This window comes from Nothoprocta perdicaria, unplaced genomic scaffold, assembly GCF_003342845.1.
Source record: "Nothoprocta perdicaria isolate Ctin4 unplaced genomic scaffold, notPer1 scaffold_189, whole genome shotgun sequence".
Classification (NCBI taxonomy): Eukaryota; Metazoa; Chordata; class Aves; order Tinamiformes; family Tinamidae; genus Nothoprocta; species Nothoprocta perdicaria.
The window spans coordinates 64,690-83,418 of NW_020455082.1; the positions used below are offsets into that span (position 1 = coordinate 64,690).

General features: G+C 46.6%; 2 protein-coding genes across 2 annotated transcripts in view; one reads left to right on the top strand and one right to left on the bottom strand.

The window, feature by feature from the left end:
* Nucleotides 1–12: 12 nt before the first annotated feature.
* CENPV (centromere protein V) lies at nucleotides 13–2,605 on the top strand (the record flags this gene model as incomplete). The annotated part of the gene is made up of 5 exons (XM_026036942.1): nucleotides 13–107; nucleotides 604–702; nucleotides 1,451–1,520; nucleotides 1,907–2,021; nucleotides 2,382–2,605. Coding segments are annotated over 5 exons (504 nt in total), but the record flags the coding sequence as incomplete, so codon positions are not given.
* Nucleotides 2,606–3,554: 949 nt separating this feature from the next.
* PIGL (phosphatidylinositol glycan anchor biosynthesis class L) overlaps nucleotides 3,555–18,729 on the bottom strand; it is a 50,507-nt gene continuing 35,332 nt past the window's right edge. Inside the window, exons 4-7 of the mRNA XM_026036967.1 lie at nucleotides 16,826–16,893; nucleotides 8,500–8,531; nucleotides 4,795–4,928; nucleotides 3,555–3,918 (exon numbers count right to left, since the gene is read on the bottom strand). Of these exons, the coding sequence (XP_025892752.1) occupies nucleotides 3,820–3,918; nucleotides 4,795–4,928; nucleotides 8,500–8,531; nucleotides 16,826–16,893 (333 nt within the window). The 3' untranslated portion in view covers nucleotides 3,555–3,819. The remainder of the gene's footprint in view (nucleotides 3,919–4,794; nucleotides 4,929–8,499; nucleotides 8,532–16,825; nucleotides 16,894–18,729) is intronic.

Sequence of the window (18,729 nt, forward strand, 5' to 3'; positions counted from 1 at the left end):
GCGGGCGGGCGCTGGGCGCTGGGCGCGCAGAGCGGGCGCTGGGCCGCCTTCCTGCAGCGGCACCGCCTGAGCGGCGAGGAGGCCGCGCGGCTGCTGCTGGACGCCTAGTGAGTAGGGCCGGGCGCCGCGGCCGCCGCCGGAGGCCCGGGGACAGCGGCAGCGCCGGGCCGGGAAGCTCCTCTGCAAAACGGAACGTGCCGCAGTTGCGGACGGCGCTGCACGGCCTCCGGAATGCAGGAATATTAGTAAAGCTGGAGCGGACGTAGCGGGGTTGTGGGGGAAGATAATCAGCTCTTGGAGCTTTGTGCTGCCTTGCGCTCGTTGCTGTATGTTGCGCGCTGAAAACGCTGTGGTCTGCGCAGCATTTTGACACCGCTGGTGGTGGCAGAGGCCTGTGTTCTGTACTGCAGTGGCTGCAGAGGACTAAAGAAGCCTCTGCCAGCCCCGGGCCGTGGTTTTGGAGGCTGCATTTCCCGGTGTAGTGCAAGTGCTCAGGGCAGAACAGGGTCATGCTCTGTATTGGCTTCGAGGTGTTCTTGCACAACAACAAATGAGTGATCACAAAACCTCTGGCAACCTTGTTGTTGTTGTTTCCTTCTCCAGTGAATACAGAGGCTTGGTCAAGCACACTGGAGGCTGCCACTGTGGAGCTGTCCGCTTTGAGGTCTGGGCATCGCCAGATCTGCACGTTTTTAACTGCAAGTGAGTACTTTTTGGCTGCCTACTCTGACACATGAATAAAGCTCATATGTCTTTGCAGTGTCTCAGTGCTAGGGTAACACAGTGCAATGGCAGAACATCCTCTGACCTGTTTCCATAGGGTATGTTCCTAATCATGTCCAGTATGGGATCGGTGCTGGCAGTTTCAGGTACTGGTTCTCTGGGAAGAATTTCAGGTTTCATATCCATGTTCATGCAGAAAGTGAGAACTAAAGATCTAACGACTACAGGTGCTCAGCAGTGTGCTCAGAGCACATCAGTCCCTTTTTAATTTAAGATGTCCCTACATCTTGGACCACATGTGCTTCAAACGGGAACAGTTTTTGATTTCAGTAGTCACCCTCTTGCATGTAACTTCTATTTTATGGCTGATTTTTATTTTCCTGTTTATAAAGTAATTAATGTTGGCAAAGTTGACAACCTTTGGTCTGAAAGATTAAAGGTATTTCTTAGGGCTGCAGGTTGTCCTGATAAGGCAGTGGAAAATTGTGTACATGAAGAAAAAAAAGTGCCATATAATGTTTAATATAGCTGCAAGTCTTATCTGTGTACCTGCGTACCCTCCCTTCCATGGGTGTGCTTAACCAGATACCCCATGTCTGCTCTTGCCACTCCTGCAATGTAGCCACGAGCCATTCTCTCTGTTGTCAAGAGGTCTGTGGTAGGGCCGCCTTTTGCTCCATGCTTTGTCCACTGCTTCTAGAAGAATCGTCGTCTTTCTCTTTTACAGTTGCAGCATTTGCACAAAGAAACAGAACAGGCACTTCATCGTCCCAGCTTCACGTTTCAAGCTGCTCAAGGTAGAGTAAGAATGCAGTAAGAGCATAGGGAGCATGAGCCAAAGGAACTACCTAAGCCATGTGGTCCAGCGTTACCCTGAAATGCAAGTGGCAGCCAGTCTTCTGTCCTAGTCTTGCTTGCGGCTGGTTGGGGAGAAACGGTTGAATTTTATGCCATTTGGGTGGGTGTGTTAGTGCCTGTCACTCAGTGAGCTGGGGTTAGAGCTGCAGCAGTTCTGAGGCTTGACTGGAATGACCACATGGATGTACAGAGCACAGATTTTCAGAAAAGGAGCAGGACTGCAGAACTCTGTATCAAGTAAAGAAATAGGAAATGGGATTTTTAATTTCACGTTGCTTAATCCACTTATGTAGAAAATCTGCACTACTTTTTCATTTCTGTTTAGGGTGCTGAAAACCTGACCACATACACCTTCAACACGCATTGTGCTCAGCACACCTTCTGCAAAACCTGTGGTGTGCAGAGCTTTTATACTCCCCGCTCTAATCCAGATGGCTTTGGTAGGTATAAAGAGGAAACTTGACAAACTGCGGTAGTCAAAACTGACACCAAGCGAACTCTGGAAAACACTCCCTTGGCTGCTATCATGCCACAAAGCTGTGTCTTTATAGTTTGCTCCTAAAATGCTGAATGTCTAAAACAGCAGCCTGAAGCAGCAGCTCCTCCATTAAAAAAAGTCTTATCTATGATTTGTGGGCTTCTGTCTAGGACAGATTTCTTCTCTATTTACCTCACCCTTACAGCATTACGTGGGCTACCAGCACTTACCACCTCCTGAGATGCCCAGTCCACAGTGATACAGGCATCTGCCAATCTTTAGCCAAGAAGAGCATGTTTCCAACTACTCTCTCTTTCCTCAGGAATAGCTCCCCATTGCCTGGATGAGGGCACTGTGCACAGCATTGTCCTGGAGGATATCAATGGCAAAGAGTGGGAGAAGGCTGTGAAGGAACATAAGACCATCAGAGACATGTCAAAACCCTGATGTTCCTTCCCAGCAGCTGGATGTGGAGCATCACCATGAACCTGTGGTGAGGGTTTGCAAAATCAGCTGCTTTGTTGCCAGCACTATCTGCCTTCTGTTTCTTAAATAAAACTTTTTACGCTGCCTGTTCTGTTCATCTGTGACTTTGTTTTCAAACTGCCTCTATTCTATAAATTACCCAGGATTGGTGTTTTGGTACTTTGCTTTTAGCTGTGCTACAGTTTAAATCACAGCATGCACAGCAAAGGTGGAAAAAAAATCTAATCTAGGCTTTTATGCTTGGCCTGTATGGACATTTCTGTTTTAAAGTCTGACTTATAAAACTCCCATGCAAGATAAGCTCTTGCTTAGGACATAATACTCACACTGGTCTTTCTCTTTTGACTTCAATGAAGTTACCATGGATTTAAAGGAGAGTTGCAAGAGCTCAGCAGGCTCACATTCAGCAAAGCATCTATGCAGGTGTGCAGCTCTGTGGAAGAAAGGGAGCACTGAACTTAGGCGTATGCTTAAGCACTGTTCTGCTTAAGGGAGATTCCCAGGAGCTGGGAATTTGGGATCTGATCTTGGCTATGCAATGACTACTTGTGTAGATGATGGAAAATTTTCTGCAGATGAGTGCAAGCACTCCAGACATTGAAAACTGCTGACTTTGCTTCAGTGGAAGCACGAAAGTAGAACCCTATGCAAACTAGAATCCCTAGTAAAACCTCTGTATAGGCTAAGAAATGAACAACATTGGAAATGGATGTCTCCTCCACTTACCTTTAAACAGGAGAGGATCTTTAACTCCAGTACTTGTCTTTTAGGTAAAAGGAACAGCTTTTGAAACATCCCTTGCAATTTTTATCTCTGCATGCGTATTAAGTTAAAGATTTAGTTAGTTTTTAAGTTGTCTTGTGCCTCCCTTATATCCTTGAGTTGAGACTTTTCTGAGTTGTTCTCAAACCCCATGTTGTGAAGCAAGGATAAATGCTAGTGTTTCATGAGGGGCACTCTGGGAAGGTCAAATCTGAAATATGATATAGTTGAAAGCAGCAGTGGGACCAGCTAAGATCAGCACAATTAGAAAAAATCCCATCATTTCTGATGTTTATTCAAAAGATTCATCTTTAAGAAGTCCTGAGTGGCTAATGCAGGTCTTGTCATCCTGACTTTATCCGTGCACATGGTATTATCTTGGAAAAGTCACTCTTATGCACAGTGAATTCTGTCTTCTCGAGCATAACAGGTGATTTTTTTCTTCAGTACTTGGCTTAGCACAGTCTTTCTCGGTCTCCTCTCACTCCTGAAGGTGTGTGAGTGTTAGTTTTTTACAGAAGACGTAGCGAATTGATGACCATGTAACGTGAGAATAGCATGTAGAGGTGGCGAAACCAGAGGAGCTGGCTGCGATGACACCGCATGGCTTTCTAGAAGGAAAAATAGTTGAAAAACTTTTACAAGAACCTTCAAAACCTAATGTTAAGCACAGCTTTCTAGGCCTCTTGTGAGACTTACTGCTCATTTATAGAAAACAGACTATTCTCAGTAAGCATGGAGGGAGTAGTTAGGGGTTAAAGGCTGCCCATTCTGTGGGACCACCGGGCCTGGAGAGGCCCCTATGGCCCTTACATGGCGGGTGCTGTGCTGGTGAGGCTTCACATGGGTCCTGCTAGACACTGCAGATAGGTGCTGTGACACTCTCCTTGTCACCTAGCTTGTCCCCACCGTGGGATCTCATGCCTGCGTGTTCACATGCTGGGGAAGCAGAAATCAAGAGTGTCTGAGAACGCTCCGTGTCGTGTTCACACACTGCTAGTTCAAACTTGGCTGGTTCTATTTACAGGGCAACAGCTAAAAAGGAGAAATTGTAGGAACAAAAAGCACAAAGAAGTAATGGCACCTGTATCGGAGCAGTTTCCATACATAGTATCATACTTTCTTTTAGCAGTCCCAACAGCGGGAAGTTCTGTGCATGTCATTTGTGGATTAGCAGGACTGTTTGCTGGGCAAATATTTACTTGCTATGGAAGAGGATCGAATCAGATTTTGGAATAGGGACCTGTAACTGACTAAATGTACGCTGAGCTGCAAATCTACTGAGCACTACCATGCTGTCCACCCAGCACATACAGCAACCTGTTCACTGGCTTTTCATAAATTTCTGAAGATTGTCCATACATGACATTTATAATCCACATGTACATTTATTCCTCACGTTCTCTGTGAACATGACACTTGTGACTAAAGCCCTTGCAATGATGAGGAGCTATTCAAGGAGGTTTGGCAGCTGCCACACATCTCACCCTGGCTTGTTCTGCTTCCTCTGCTGTGAGTATGAAGAGCGCATCTCTGGGCAGCAAGCAGGAAATGGGAATATCCAGGATGGAGAGGTACTTGCGGAAGAGATTTACTGTTTCAAGCGTGAGCACGTGGCATCCTAGACAGAGAAAGAAGATGAATATTTTATTACCATAATGTTCCGGTAAGAGCTCCGTGGGTCTCTGCAGGCTCTCCTGTACTGCTGCTCAATCCAGCTGCTAGTCATACTGCCCCACAGGATCTCTTTGTGCTCCATGCATGTCTATGATCATTTGTACTGGTTCCTGCTCTTTATGTGGTCTGTGGAAGGCAACACTAGTTCCAAATAACAGAGATTTCTTTGGCTCATTATTTAAATGATTCCTACATATTCAATAGGCACAAAGGGAATGGCACAGGCAAGCCCCCTGAATGTTCTCTGATTCACTGTAGCATATAACGGAAATTCAGAATAGCAGGGAACAGTCCTTGGTTCATTTACAAGAATGAGATTTCCCTTTTCTACTCCAATGTGTAGCTAAAGAAAATATATTTACAAGATTCAGGGATGGCTATATCAAATACTAACTCATTCAGACAGTTATACTTCAACAGAGTTCCAAAATTCATTACTCAGATGCTTGCAGTGAAAAAGATGGGAATATGTATAAAGAATCTGCTGATGTGCATTTGTTTTCTGTTTTAAAGAGCTCTTTGGCCTGCTGCTAACTTCTCTTGGGCATTAGTTAGACAGGTTTATAATGATTCTTCAATCTGGCCCCTAACAAATCTCAGACAGAGAAGCAAAACAACTTTTCTTGCTTTTACAGTGGATGAATTTCCTGGAAATGCAAAGAAGCCTCCAAGGTAAAGCAGGGTGGTCAGAGATCACTGACACCGTTCCCACCCTGGCCAGGGGCCTGTGACACAACTAACCCAGGAACAGATGCTCTACACGGGACAATCCTCCGTGAGCCCCCGCATGTGGGATTCGTGTCCCTAACTCTTCCTAGTACCACTAACTCATCTCTCTGCAAAGAATTCCTTCTTTCCAGCCTCAGGAGGAGATGGGAATGGGGAGCTGGCCGGTGCTGCCGGGAGATGGCGGTGTGCCCCAGCCCTGCTTCCCGCTTGTCCCTGCTGCCGGCCTGCATCCCTGCTGGCTCCTAACCCACTACTGCGGCTAGCGCTCCCCTTTGCCCCCGCCAAAGCCCAACAAAAGGGGCCCAAAATGACTGCGAGTGAATTCAGAGTCTCTCAGTGTGACCTCCCGGCCCCTCTCGGCCAGGTCAGCCTGGCAGTGGACATTCAAGCCTCACTAAATGAAGGGCACGCAGTAAAAGTCCTCAGGGATCTCCACCTGCTGACAGCAAAGGCTGCCCTGCATGGGAATGTGAGATGAAATGAAGCAGGGAAGGAATGTACAGTCCAGCGAGAGATGGAAAAGGGGGAAGAAACAACTGCTCCCTGCCAACCAGGGTCAGACAAGTGCTGCCATTGATGAGTCTACCCCTGTGACACCAGCAGGTGAAGATTTTCAGAGCCTGTTGTGACTGTGACCTGGGCAGGATGGGATTAACAGTGTCATACAATCCCTCTAGGTTGGGAGAAAGGGCAAGATCAATATAGCCAGTGGATTAGGCCTGGAATAGAAGTGCACGAAGCCTGCAGCCTTGTTCAGCTTGGCTTTCTACATCTAAAACACTTATGCAGCAAGTATGCCTAGAATGAGGAGATTAGCAGCTCTATGTGTGTTAAAGGCTCCCGGCAGACGCTGGTGCACCGATTCTGCGGGAAGACAGAGCTGGTTATATCTGGATGGGGCCGGTAGCAGGGGAAGGTGCAAATCCAGCAGCTGTCTCCTCTTCTTGAAACAAGCCTACGTGCCTGTGCTCGGCCTGCAGAACATGATTACAGATTATAAAAAGCCCGCTGTGTTTATGCTGGCTAAAGGCATTAGAAAGCAAAGCAGGATATTTAGGGTGCTCATTTGCCTATCAGGGAGGCAGTGCAGGGCTTAGCTGGCTTTGGCATCTGCAGAGATTTTCTCTGCATTCCCTTATCGCCTGGGCTTACACAGGTTTGTCCGCAAATAGTTCCCTGTTCCCAACAGGAGAGCAGGACATTTCCCTGGCCTGAACATGCCTTTCAGCTCTCTCTAGACAGCCTCAATCCCAGCATCACTCCTGTTTCATTAAGCCCCTCTGATGCACAGCCCTGCACGCCTGCCAGATCAAATTATAAATACCGGGAATTTCAATGAGACAGGAACTATATTTGGAAAGGCTTAGTGTAAGCAGCAGCATGGGAGCTCCCCGTTCCTTTGGCGTTTGTAGGTCATGTCAGATGTGATGTAATCAGAACAGCAAAGCTTTCACATAGCTGCAGGAATTTCTTGATGCAGCTAGAGAAATGGAAATGTTGTCTCTATGTTGGTCTGTTTCAAACCTGAACCAATTTGGGACGCAGCCTGTTTGCCTTATGCAGGGTCGCGGTGTATCTTTCAAACCAACGTGAACAGCACATGAAGGTGCTTCAGTCTGGATAAGGACTGACAGGTAGCAGGGACATCTACCACTGCATCTCCTTATTCTTTTTTTTTTTTTCTGTACTGCTTGCACACACACAGCTGTTTGCTGCATTCCAAAGCTACACAAAAAGAGGGTCTTGGGAGAGAGGTTAGCATTAATAAACATTGTTTCACAGGGTGTGGAAATGAAGAAAATAGAGGCAAAAGCAAGTCAAAGGGGATTCTGCCATCTTGGCTCATTTTTCCTTCACCGGATTTCTTGGTCTGCAACCTGCTACCATCAGGGAATTAAAACTGACTTGCTGCGACACATCCAAATCCCACAGTGATTTGGGAATTAGTGTTCCAGAAACAAAGTCTGCTGAGGGAGCAGGGGGTTTACTGGGTGTTGAGCCTTCTTTCTATACTCTGGCCAAAGCACAGAAAGAGCTTGCAGTTTTATGCTTAAACTAGTCCCACAAATTCTTTCCCGAGCCATGCACTATTTTTTAGAAATAGGGGTTGTAGATCTGCTCTGAGACTGAGGAGGATGGACAAGGGCCAGCAGCTACAAGAGGTGGTCAGGAGCATCCTAATTTTGTACTTTGCTTCCTTCTCTTCCCTACTTGCCCGGAGAGTTTCTCAGAGATTGTAGTTTAAAGGTAAGAGTCCAATATTTCATTGTGCCAGTGCAGTTTTCAGGTATCCTTCCTATACCGACTACATTCTGGGTGGAAGCTTAGCTTAGATAAAGCAGTAGGGATGATATTTGAACATAAACATAATGTGGTGTTTTTGACAGAGCTGAAAACTGCTTTCTGTGGCCTCTGTTACCATAAAGCCCAGGCTTAATACTTTATTTATGAAGAGGTGAAAAAAATTAGAACTGAGGCAAGAGATTTGGAAATAGCACTTAAGTTCAAACAGCAAGAGGCCAACAGCAGAGCCAGAGTCACATCACTGAGACAAAACTACTCCCAAGGACAGGAACAGTCCCCAGACTATAGGGGACTATAGCAACTATAGGGGAGCCTAAACTGGGAAAAAACTGCAGGGAGATAGAAAAGCAACAGAAAGTTCAGCTGTGGGTCTCATTTACATTGCAAGTAGAGGTGAATTAGGCAGATGCAACCCTGAACAGAACATAAATGTAATTGTTGCCCAAAGCCTGCAGGGTCGTGGATGTAAATTTGTGACATACCTTCAGGTAGCTTCCGCTCTGAATGCAGGTAGCTGTGAGCAAGGAGAGACATGAGGGTTAGTATTCAGTGAAGTTACTCAAATGCTGATATTACATATATAGAGTCCGTACATTGTATTGACTCTTTTCTCTCAATAAACACACACTCAATTGCAGGCTCTCATCTTAAAGGAAGGCCCAGGAGTGTAGTGCGAACCCTCACTCCCACCTGATTCCACCATTTCTTCCCTCCCTGTGTCTCCAGGGACACAGTACAAATGACCACTCTTAAGTCCAATGGTCTCTCAGATTCCTTGTGTTGACCACCCTTAAGTCCAACAGGCTCTCAAATTCCTTGTGTTGCAGTAAGGGAAACTACATGGGGATGCCAAAGACTATTCAACTCTGCTGTCCAGGGACACCTGCTGAGCAGCAGTTCCTGCATAGGGACCATCTTCCTTCTTTCTAACTCACACTGGCACATGGTGGGACTTGTGCTCACATTTTGCTCACTAGGAGTTCGATCTTTCTTGGCCTTAGTCCTGGAAGGTTTGTGTAGCAAAAACAGTGAGAAGACGAGTGCAGGAAATGGCAGCAATGATGGCACTTCCATCAGGAAGCATGAACAAATGATCCTGACCTGCTGAAGGCATGTGAAGGTGCTAGCTTCAATTTCTTTTTAATTTTTCTCTCTTTTTTTTTTTTTTTTTTGTTCGTTTTCCTCCTCTAGCCTGTGGTGCATGGCCTCAGAGCACTTAAGCTCAAATCACTGTTTGCATCTCCTCCAAATTTGGCCCATCACTGCGATGGAGAGAAGCACATCTCCAGCAGATGGCACTCAGAGCTGTCCCACACCCAGGCTTGCTCTTTCATGAGAATAAAAAATCCAAACAATGGAACATTTGCCAAAAGGAGAAATGAAATAAAGGAAAAAAAGAAGTTATTCAACCCTGTGTTATTTAACACTGTGTAATATTTAAAGAGATTGTTATCATCTTATAGTGGTGTATTTAACAAAGGACAATGTGACAGTTCATGTGTAAATCAACCAGGGTAAAACATACATTTTATGTGAATTGTTATGTTTCTCCAGTCACTTTCAGACTAGGATTATCTCTATTGGTTAAGTTCAAGGAAAAGGATTAGCTACACAGGCGTAGACAAAATAGGAAGCACGGAGTAAATGAATACCCAAAGCAACTCAAAGCAAAAGTCAAGCCAGAAATGCAGGTCATGGCAGAACTCAAAGAGCAGTCAGAAGACGGATGCCTCGGATAGATTCCCCTGCCAATGGTCTCCTCTTCTCCAGAGCCAAAGATCTGCAAGCAAAACCACTTCCGACTGAGAATCACCCTGTGCTGCTGACCTGGCCACCTTCTACGTCACAGCTCAAGTCCTGCTGTTCAGACTCAGACTTTTTTTCACATTGCCTTGTAAACGTTACTACCATTTTTATTTTTTTTTAGGGGGAACAACAGATTTAAATATCTCCACTATTGTCTGCTCTGTTCTCCTGCCAGAGGCTTCATCCCCCTCAATGAGAATCTGGCCACCCAAAGAGGTGATTCAGCACTTGGTAAAGCTAGAGGGGTGGGAACTTCTTGATCCAAGTTTGGAGTGATAAAGCCATGAGCAGCTGTGAAATTTTGCTCACTATCCAAGGTACTAGCTCTGGACACGCTGCTTTGCCACAGAAGGGGTTTTCAGGACACTAACCAAGCAAATTAAAGGCTGTGAAGAAATGTTCGAGACAAGACATGACAGTGATCCTCCAAGGGTGAACTAATACCAACCTGGCTACCAGAAACAGAAGCAGGGGGAGATCAGCCCATATGGAAAAATTTCAGTAGAAACCGAGGGCACCTGCAACAGAAAAGCCCGATCCAGCAGCAAATTAAAAAGGTTTTGTGTGTACAGAAGTTCAGGGAGACAAAATTTAGTATTCTGCTTACTGAAAGGCCCTCAAGGTTACTGCCAGCGCTGACACTGGAAGAACAGGCATGCAGAAAACTCTGATTCTTTTCCTATCACTTTTGTCCTAAGCCAAATGCTCAGGGCTCAGCAAGCCTGGAGCTCCAGGAATGGCCTCCACCTTCCTGCAAGGCTGCAGAGCAACTAGCAGCTTTGCTCATTCGTATTTCTCAGGCTAAAGCTGGTAATGAATTGTACTTGCAGAGAGCAAAAAAAAGAAAAACAAAACTCCACTTCCTGCACTTATTCACAATACTAGCTAATCTTCACCCAAATCAATCTTCTCATTCTCATCTCCACCCTGCTGGAACTGTCTCTGTGGGACACCTCCAAGTAGGGGAGAGGTTGCAGCTCTCTGCTGTTGTCATTTTGGGAATGTTGTTTTAGAGACTGGACTTGCTGTGCTTTGAGTGAAATGAAAGCCTGGCATGAAATCCCAACAAGTCAAACAGGTTCTTTTTCCAGGAGCTCTTTACGTGTTTTCTTCTAGAAAGACTTTTCATCACCTCCCTTTCTTCCAGGTGATCTGAGGGGGCTTGCTCCTGCTCTCCCACCCAGTGGCTGAGCACAGCTGAACACAGGGACCCCTTAGTGCACCCGTGTTAGGATGTATCCTAACAGGGGGCAGGTCTCAGGTAAGCTGAGCCTGAATTCCCTGTCTTTATTCTGGGAGCCTCAAGGAAAGATGTCAGCAAAGAAAGAGGGCTGGCTCCTAAAAGGCATCGATAACAGGGATCTCCCCTTGATGGCAAGAAGGAGCTGAAACCTCCATTGTGGGAAATATGGAAGTCCTGTAGGGATGAACCAGGACTGAACCAGAACCCTGGTGGGTGGGTGATGGTTTTGGTGATGTTCTGTTCGGTGAGAAATTTAGTGAAATCAATGACTCTCTGAACAGCCTCCCGTACCAAAGGCAGAGCCCCTCGCTGAACCGCCTGTGCTGGCTGCTGCAGAGCACTGGGGAAATGCAATTGTCCAGAGTATGGCAGAGAAGGGAAGTCTTAAAGATGCAGCAGGGCTCTGTTTAGGATCTCAACCTCTAATCTGCCCAATTAATGGGATGAAACAGATGTGGAAGAACAGCCAGTCTCCCAGGAATTAGAGAGATACTAGAGAGAGATACTTGCCAGATGTTGAATGTTTACTATCTGGAACACCTCCTCCTGCCTTAACCGGACTTTCTGGCTGCTTTTCCGTGCACCCTGAACTACCCCATGTAGCCACGTGCAGTTTAAAACACTATTCAGACACTGTTCTCACACACACTGCAGGGCTGAAAGACAGCTCTGTCAGTGAGAAACAAGGCTGGTGATTCCAAGATCCCCTCGGTGACAGAGCTGCTCATTTCTCTGCACTTTCTGGAAGAGGAATGTGCAGTTTCACTGCTAGCAATCCAGTCAGCCTGAGAAAGACAATTCTGGATATGGTTTCTTTGGGAAAAAAGCCCTACTTAAGAGGGGATCCCTGCTGAGTACCAACAATTCTGGAGCCCTGTGCTCAGCTTTACCTTAATGGCACTCAACATGGAAGGACTGGGATGAATGAACTTGGTCAAAGTAAGGAAGGAGGGAGCAGGGGCTGAAGGAATGAGGCAAAATCAACAGGAGATGACCAGTAAGACACCAACATGATACATGCCAGGCACGAGACAGAGTCCTCTGAGGGAAAGGTCAGAGACTCAGGGAGTGAAAAACAAAGAGAGGGGGACAACTTTCCATTGACCTCATGGAGATAGTTTGGGTTCAATCACAAATACCACTCATAAGTTCCCTCATCACTTGGAACATTTAAGTCCATTAACCAAAATGCCAGAATTGAGCTGGACTGTGAAAGGACAGGCTGAAACTTAAGGTATTGAAACCTGTTCTTTGCCAAAGCTCTTCCTTATTTTGCAGTGACCCTAGAAGTTTAGCAGGGGCTAAACAGCCCCAAACACGCACACATTAATGCCATAGGAAATTCTTTTCTAAGGTGGGGCAAATAATAGTTTGGGAAAAGGATTTTCTAGAAAAAGGCATGCTTTCAGAGTGCAAATGAGATGCCACTATCTTGAAATGCACGGGCTACAGCTGCTCAAACTTAACAAGAGACAGGAGTCCCATTGCAGCCCCCAGTACTGTAAGAATAAAATGTTGCATCAGTTGTTGCACTTGCTCTAATCAAGCTAATCACCCAAGCTGCTGCCTGTTTCCTGCTGCCCACACCTCTCAAGAGCTGGCCTTGGAAATTCAACACAGGCAGGACCACACGTCTGCAGGGATGTCGTGCAGTCGATGGCTCTTGAAGAGAAGCCTCCCCACTGAACCTGCAGGTTTAGCTGGACAATGCACTGATCATTGTTCTGACTGCAAATGCTCCTTCTCCCACACGCATGCCCCAAATATTGCTTAAAACAATACTATTAAACAATACTATTAAAAACCATGCTGTATTCCATGGCAGTCATAAATGGGCCATTCAATATCCAGGCCATGACACAGCAAGGCACCAGTGGTGCTCAAGCTGCACCTCAATCAACTCAGGAGTGAAAAAGCCCTAAGTTCCCAAATATCACCTGGGCACAGTCTCATTTACAATCCAGCACCAAGCTGACAGCCATTCAGAAACATCCTGCAGGACTGAGAGTGTTTTTCCAAATGGAGCTGACAAGAATAGGCTCAGCTAATGATTCTTAGATGTAGCTTTTTATATGGCATCACTGATACAAGTTTTATGGATGCAGTTGCTATAACAACATAATGCACTGTGGTTAAATATAGCAGCTCCTATTTTCCACTCAGTTTGCTCTGCCCTAAGCATACAGGCTCTATTCTTTTTAGTTCCAGCTGGGATGAGATGGATTTGATTGCTCACTGGAGAAAAAGGTGATGCACTCCCACCTCCCCCTCGCTTTAAGTGAGCACTCCACTTTAGGCAAGCAAACAAACAACAAAACCAACAGTCTCCCATTTGCTAGGCTACTGGGCAAGCGGGTTTGTATTAAATGGAAATGCACAATGACTCATGCATCACCTTGATAGTACACGTGAGATCAGTGCAAATTCGCTCATTTCCAAGTACAGGAAAGCGATATTCTCAAATATTCCTGTCATGCAATATTTACCAGGCTTATTACTGTAGTGCCTAATGACTGGTCAAAAGTTGAGGAGAGAGTAAAGTGCCCTTGAGAGCATTTGAGACCTGCCCTTCCTTGCGGACGTGTTTATAGGATCCAGGCTCCCTTGGCTGCAGGGAAGGCTCCTGCTCTGGGGGATGAGAGGGTGGTGATAATGAGGCCGAGGCTACTTGGAGGCCAGTGGTGTCGCAGGGGTCAGTACTGGACCTGGTGCTGCTCAACTTGTTCATCAATGACTTGGACAAGGGCACTGACTGTATCCTGAGCAAGTTTGCAGATGATGCCAAGCTGGGTAGTGTGGCTGACACTCCGGAGGGCTGTGCTGCCATTCAGAGGGACCTGGACACGTTGGAGAGTTGGGCAGAGAGGAACCTCATGAGGTTCAACAAGGACAAGTGCAGGGTGCTGCACCGGGGGAGGAATAACTCCAGGCATCAGTACAGATTAGGGGTTGGCCTGCTCTGCGGAGAGGGACCTGGGAGTCCTGGTTCACAAGTGAGCCAGCGATGTACCTTTGTGGTCAAGAAGGCCAATGGGATCCCGGCTGCATCAGGAGGATGTTGCCAGCAGGTCACCTGGATGTGACCCCGTGCCATGTGCTCTGAGTGTCCCTGCTTGAGCAGGGGGATTGGGCTAAATGGTCTCCAGGGGTCTCTTCCAACCTCAGCCATTCTGGGATTCTGTGTGATTCTAGGGGACAGAACTGCTTTCCCACATCAAGGTGATGGGGACAGAACAGAGCTGCAGAGGATCACTTCCAACTCTCCCGTCTTTGCTCTAGCAAGGCTTTACTGGTTTTTGTTTGTTCATTTGTTTCTCCCTACTCTGGGAACCAGAAATAAAATACTGCAGGAGAGGCTGAAATCAAATACCAGTTTGTGTTCATCTCTCATCCTGTTTTTTTTTTTTTCCTTGTTTTTCCCTTGCACAAGAACAAAATCCACTCTCAAATCATGGCATTTCACAGTTCCTCCCTGACCTGCAGCTTAGACACATAGAAGCAGCTGGACTCCCTGCAAAGCTGTCAGGAGGGAGGAGGATGCTGCAAGGGGAAGGGCATATTTCTTCTGAGTAGTTCCTGCTCCTTTGAACATAACCTCTGTTCCAGAGCCCAAAGGGTATTTACATCCTTAGCACATAACGTTGAGCATCTGTTCAGCTATGTCCATTTCCTGCACGGTTTTGTTCCTTGATGCTGTTCAGAAATGTGTGGCTCCTGAAGCCAGGCATGTGTCGCACAGCCCTTCCTCCCCCTGCTTTTGCAGTAAGCAGCCTCTTATTTAGTGAACACAAAACAAATCTTCCCTAGATCACTGCACCAGCCCTCTGCGCTCGTCCTACCTACAGCCACAGTGCAAGACCTTGCTTAAAGACTGTTACTAAACACTCTGCACAGGAGGGGAGAGTTTATTTGTCAGGTAGCCATGGGGCCTTTGGGGGGCCAGGGCCAGCGAGTGCTGCTCCACGAAGCTCTGCTGCCAGGGATGGATGTGAGAAGCCTCAGCACAGGCTCCCAGCACTGTCTGCACTGGCCAATATGTGAGAGCTCATCGGGGCACTGCAAACCCGGAGAGTGATACGGTCACGCTCTAGTTCCTCCATGACACAAACTGGAAAATAATGAGAGCAACCAAACCACTAAAAATAAGTTTAACCTCTCAGTGGCCACAATGCTACTCTTGCTTCATGCGGATGACTGAGTCATCATGCTTGTTTCTGCTGATTCAGGACTGGAAAAGAGATGAGACCCAAGCCAGCCCTTGGTTAATGGAGCTATTTATACCCTGGAGTCCATATCAGCGTGTATTTCATCAGCCCAGGACAATGATCTGACTGTAGGCTAAGGACTAATGCAAAAACCCGAGCTCCAAGTGTTTACAGATAATGATGTTTCTAGTAACAAACTCAAGAGATGAAAAAAAAAGGGTTAAAATCCCCACTGCACAAACAGGGAAACTAAAGCTCAAAGGTGGGAAAGTGATTTCTGCACAGCTCTGAAGCCTGACAACAGCACAGCTGGGATCCAAATCCAGAGGTCCCCTCAGCGCCGTCACACAGCTGCTAGCTGCATGAGCTGCTAACATGCTTCTCCCATAGCAATTCGGGATGCAGGGGGGCACCTAACAACTTGCCCCCTGTTCCTATTTGCAGCCCAGTGGCAGCTGACTGAGCAAACCCTGAGAGCTCTTTATTCTCCCTGTGCCACTGGTGTGAGCCTCGGTCAGCAGTTTCTACCCCTCGCCCACGGGACTGGCTCCTCAAACAATATTGTGCTGGAAAACACCTCCCTGCTTTGCCCAGATGGATACATCATTTGCTTTAATATCATCTCCTTTCCTTCTGTTTCAGCAGTTGCTGGGAAAAGCAACTCATCCCCTCCAATTCGGAATTTCAGCCACCGGAGAGGATTAAGGACTCAGCATCGGAGCTCGGTAGCTCACAGCACTGGGTTTTGCAGCACTGCAGCTTTTCTCAGTCAAGTGAGAAAGGCAGATCACTGTGGTGCTAGTAAGGAGAACCTGAGAGTTATCTGGATTGTGTAGGTGGTTCAGAAAACAAATGGACACTAAAATTACAAAATATACTCGCAAAGAGTCCTTCTCATGCAAGGGAAAAACATGGGCAGCTCTGGGGGAAATCTCTCTAGGACACAACTAGATCTGAATGAGCAAAGGATTAAAATAAAATAACACTAGCTGCCTTGCTACGCAAACTGTGGGTGATTTTAATACAAGGGGTTTTTGTCTAGCATCTTTCATGCATCACAGCACAGAGACTCTCAGAAATAAAAAATAAAGCACAGGAAGGAAATGACTCAGGAAGAGCGGTAAGTGGGGACACCCCTACTGAATGAGCAACTTCCTTGGACCAGAGAGATAAAGTCAAAGCAATTGCAAAGCAATTTGTGACCTATGGCATATTTTCGTGGAAGAGTTTTCCTATCGCAGTGGTAGAATCAGAAGGTGCTGGTGCACTGAGAACAAGGATGGCAAGTGCCGAAAAGAACCCAATGAAAGGTGGACTGGCAGAGCAAGAGCAGGTGGAATAGAAGAGCTGCTGTAAGTCATTTACAAAGCTGCAGGAATTCCTCTGCATAGTATTGTGCCCCACAGCCACATGAATGGCTGGCATTCATGTTAATCAGCAAAGTTAATAGTGTTCTCAGCTCTAACTATCAAAATTTGCTGCTCGCACACAAGCACCGCATTCACTCTCTCACACTATGGTGAGGCATCCAGAAAAGCATGCAGAACACTGTACCTTAAAGCAGTATAAAGAGAGGTGTGGTTTGCATGGCCACTCACTCCTCCCGCATCAAAGGTTACCACCTGCAAAGCAAAACCACAGAATAATAAGCACTTAGGGGAAGAGACTGTGCAACAACTTTCTTTGACATATACAGCACCTCCCAGTCCTTTGCCTATAGATACCCACTAAACAAGTAAGTGAAGTCACTGGATCTAAACGACTACACAATCTAAGAGCTTAAGCAGCAGAAAGAAAAGAATCACATTCTCAGGGGCAGGATGCAATGCTTGCTAATTATGTGTCCAAAAGGTCATTTTCAGAAAGCTCTGTTGTAAACTGCCTGTTCCTGACCCAAGTGACTCGATTCTATGAGTCACTCTCCCCTGGATCTAACACCATGCCTGTGGATTGCAGGATGAGACTATGGCTTTGCTGTATTGGGCATCAAGGCACAGCTGCTGGAGCAAGAACAACACAATCGTGTATTCCTGTCCTGCTTGTAATGAGGCTTCATGTCAGGATCCGACAGTGATAAAATAATCTGATCTGAGAACGAGCTTTTTTAAAGAATCAACTGACTGCATCTTTTGTACAATCAGCTCATGCTTTTAGCTGAATGAGAAGGTTTTACTGTTTACTGTTTCTTTGCAGGAAGAAAAGGGAACTTCAGAGTGCAGAATAATGTGTGAATGCAGCATTACCAAGTCACCTTCCAAAGCACAGAAAACCCTTGTGTCCCTGTCCTCAGGGACGAGGCATCTCCGCTAAGGGCAGCAAGGAAGAGCTCCTCCAGGCAAGCAGATACCAAAAGGCTTCTCCTTCCAACCCAGCAGACAGACTGGTGACACAAAGCCTGGAGCAGCAAGGGGACAAGTGCAGATAGGCTTTCCATCCCAGGAGAATGACTGTCCTTGAGCAATTTAAAGTCAGGTTTGTGCTTTAGAGGCCTGGCAGCTGAGCACTTCATAGCTCTCCTCTCTGCGACTGGGAAGAAATCATAACCTCCCTACCCTTCAATCAGCCCCTGCTTCCTTGCCAGCTTGTTCCTCTTCATGGAGGAAATGCTCCTGCCTTGCTTATTCACCCTTCCCATCTCAAAATCTATTTCATAAGCAGTGCCTGAAATACTGGGTTAAAGATCAAGGGAAGATCAAAAGCTACCCTGCCTGTCCTGCAACTTGCTACTCCACCCTGCAGCAGGAGAGGCCCTGTCAAACACAAGAGTTACTGTGTAAAGAGGGAGAGGAAACACACACAGAGACAGCGATAAGAAATATTCAGAAACCACCGACTCCTGACAAGGCTGCTTATAAAGCCACCCGCCCAGTACAAGTCCACAGTCAGACTTTCCACTTTGCCCAGGTTTGTACTAACGGTGCCACCAAGCAGCAGGGTTATTCACTGCTGGTAGGAAGCAGTGGAGCAGGCACAAAGAAGGATCTCCTGGTCACCTCCATTCTCAGGAGACCAGGTCCATGTGCTCTGGCTGCTTTGTTGGCTAGTCTGGGAGAGACAATATTATGTTCTGTGCACAGCCCATGGCTCAGCCTATCACCCTGCCATGCAGAGATTAGGGAAACCATGCTCTGAAGTGACTCCTACCTGGAGCAGCTCCTTCTTCAGATGACATCTCAGCCCACTCACTACGGGCAGGGTAAATTCCTACGCAGGTGAACAACACTGTGAGTCTATAAAAGGGCTGGACTTGGAGTTAAACCTTTTTACTCAGTGGAGGCAGAAAGGCAGTTTGTCTCTTTAGGTACCCTCCAGATATGTAGTATCTTTAGGACTGCTAATCCTGCTTGCAAATGTGGTCTGAAATTAGCCAATGAAGTCTTTTGGGACATGCATGTGCACATACTTATAAACAGAATTGCTTTATTCTTGTTTCCTTAGGAAGTCAGGCTCAAAACCTC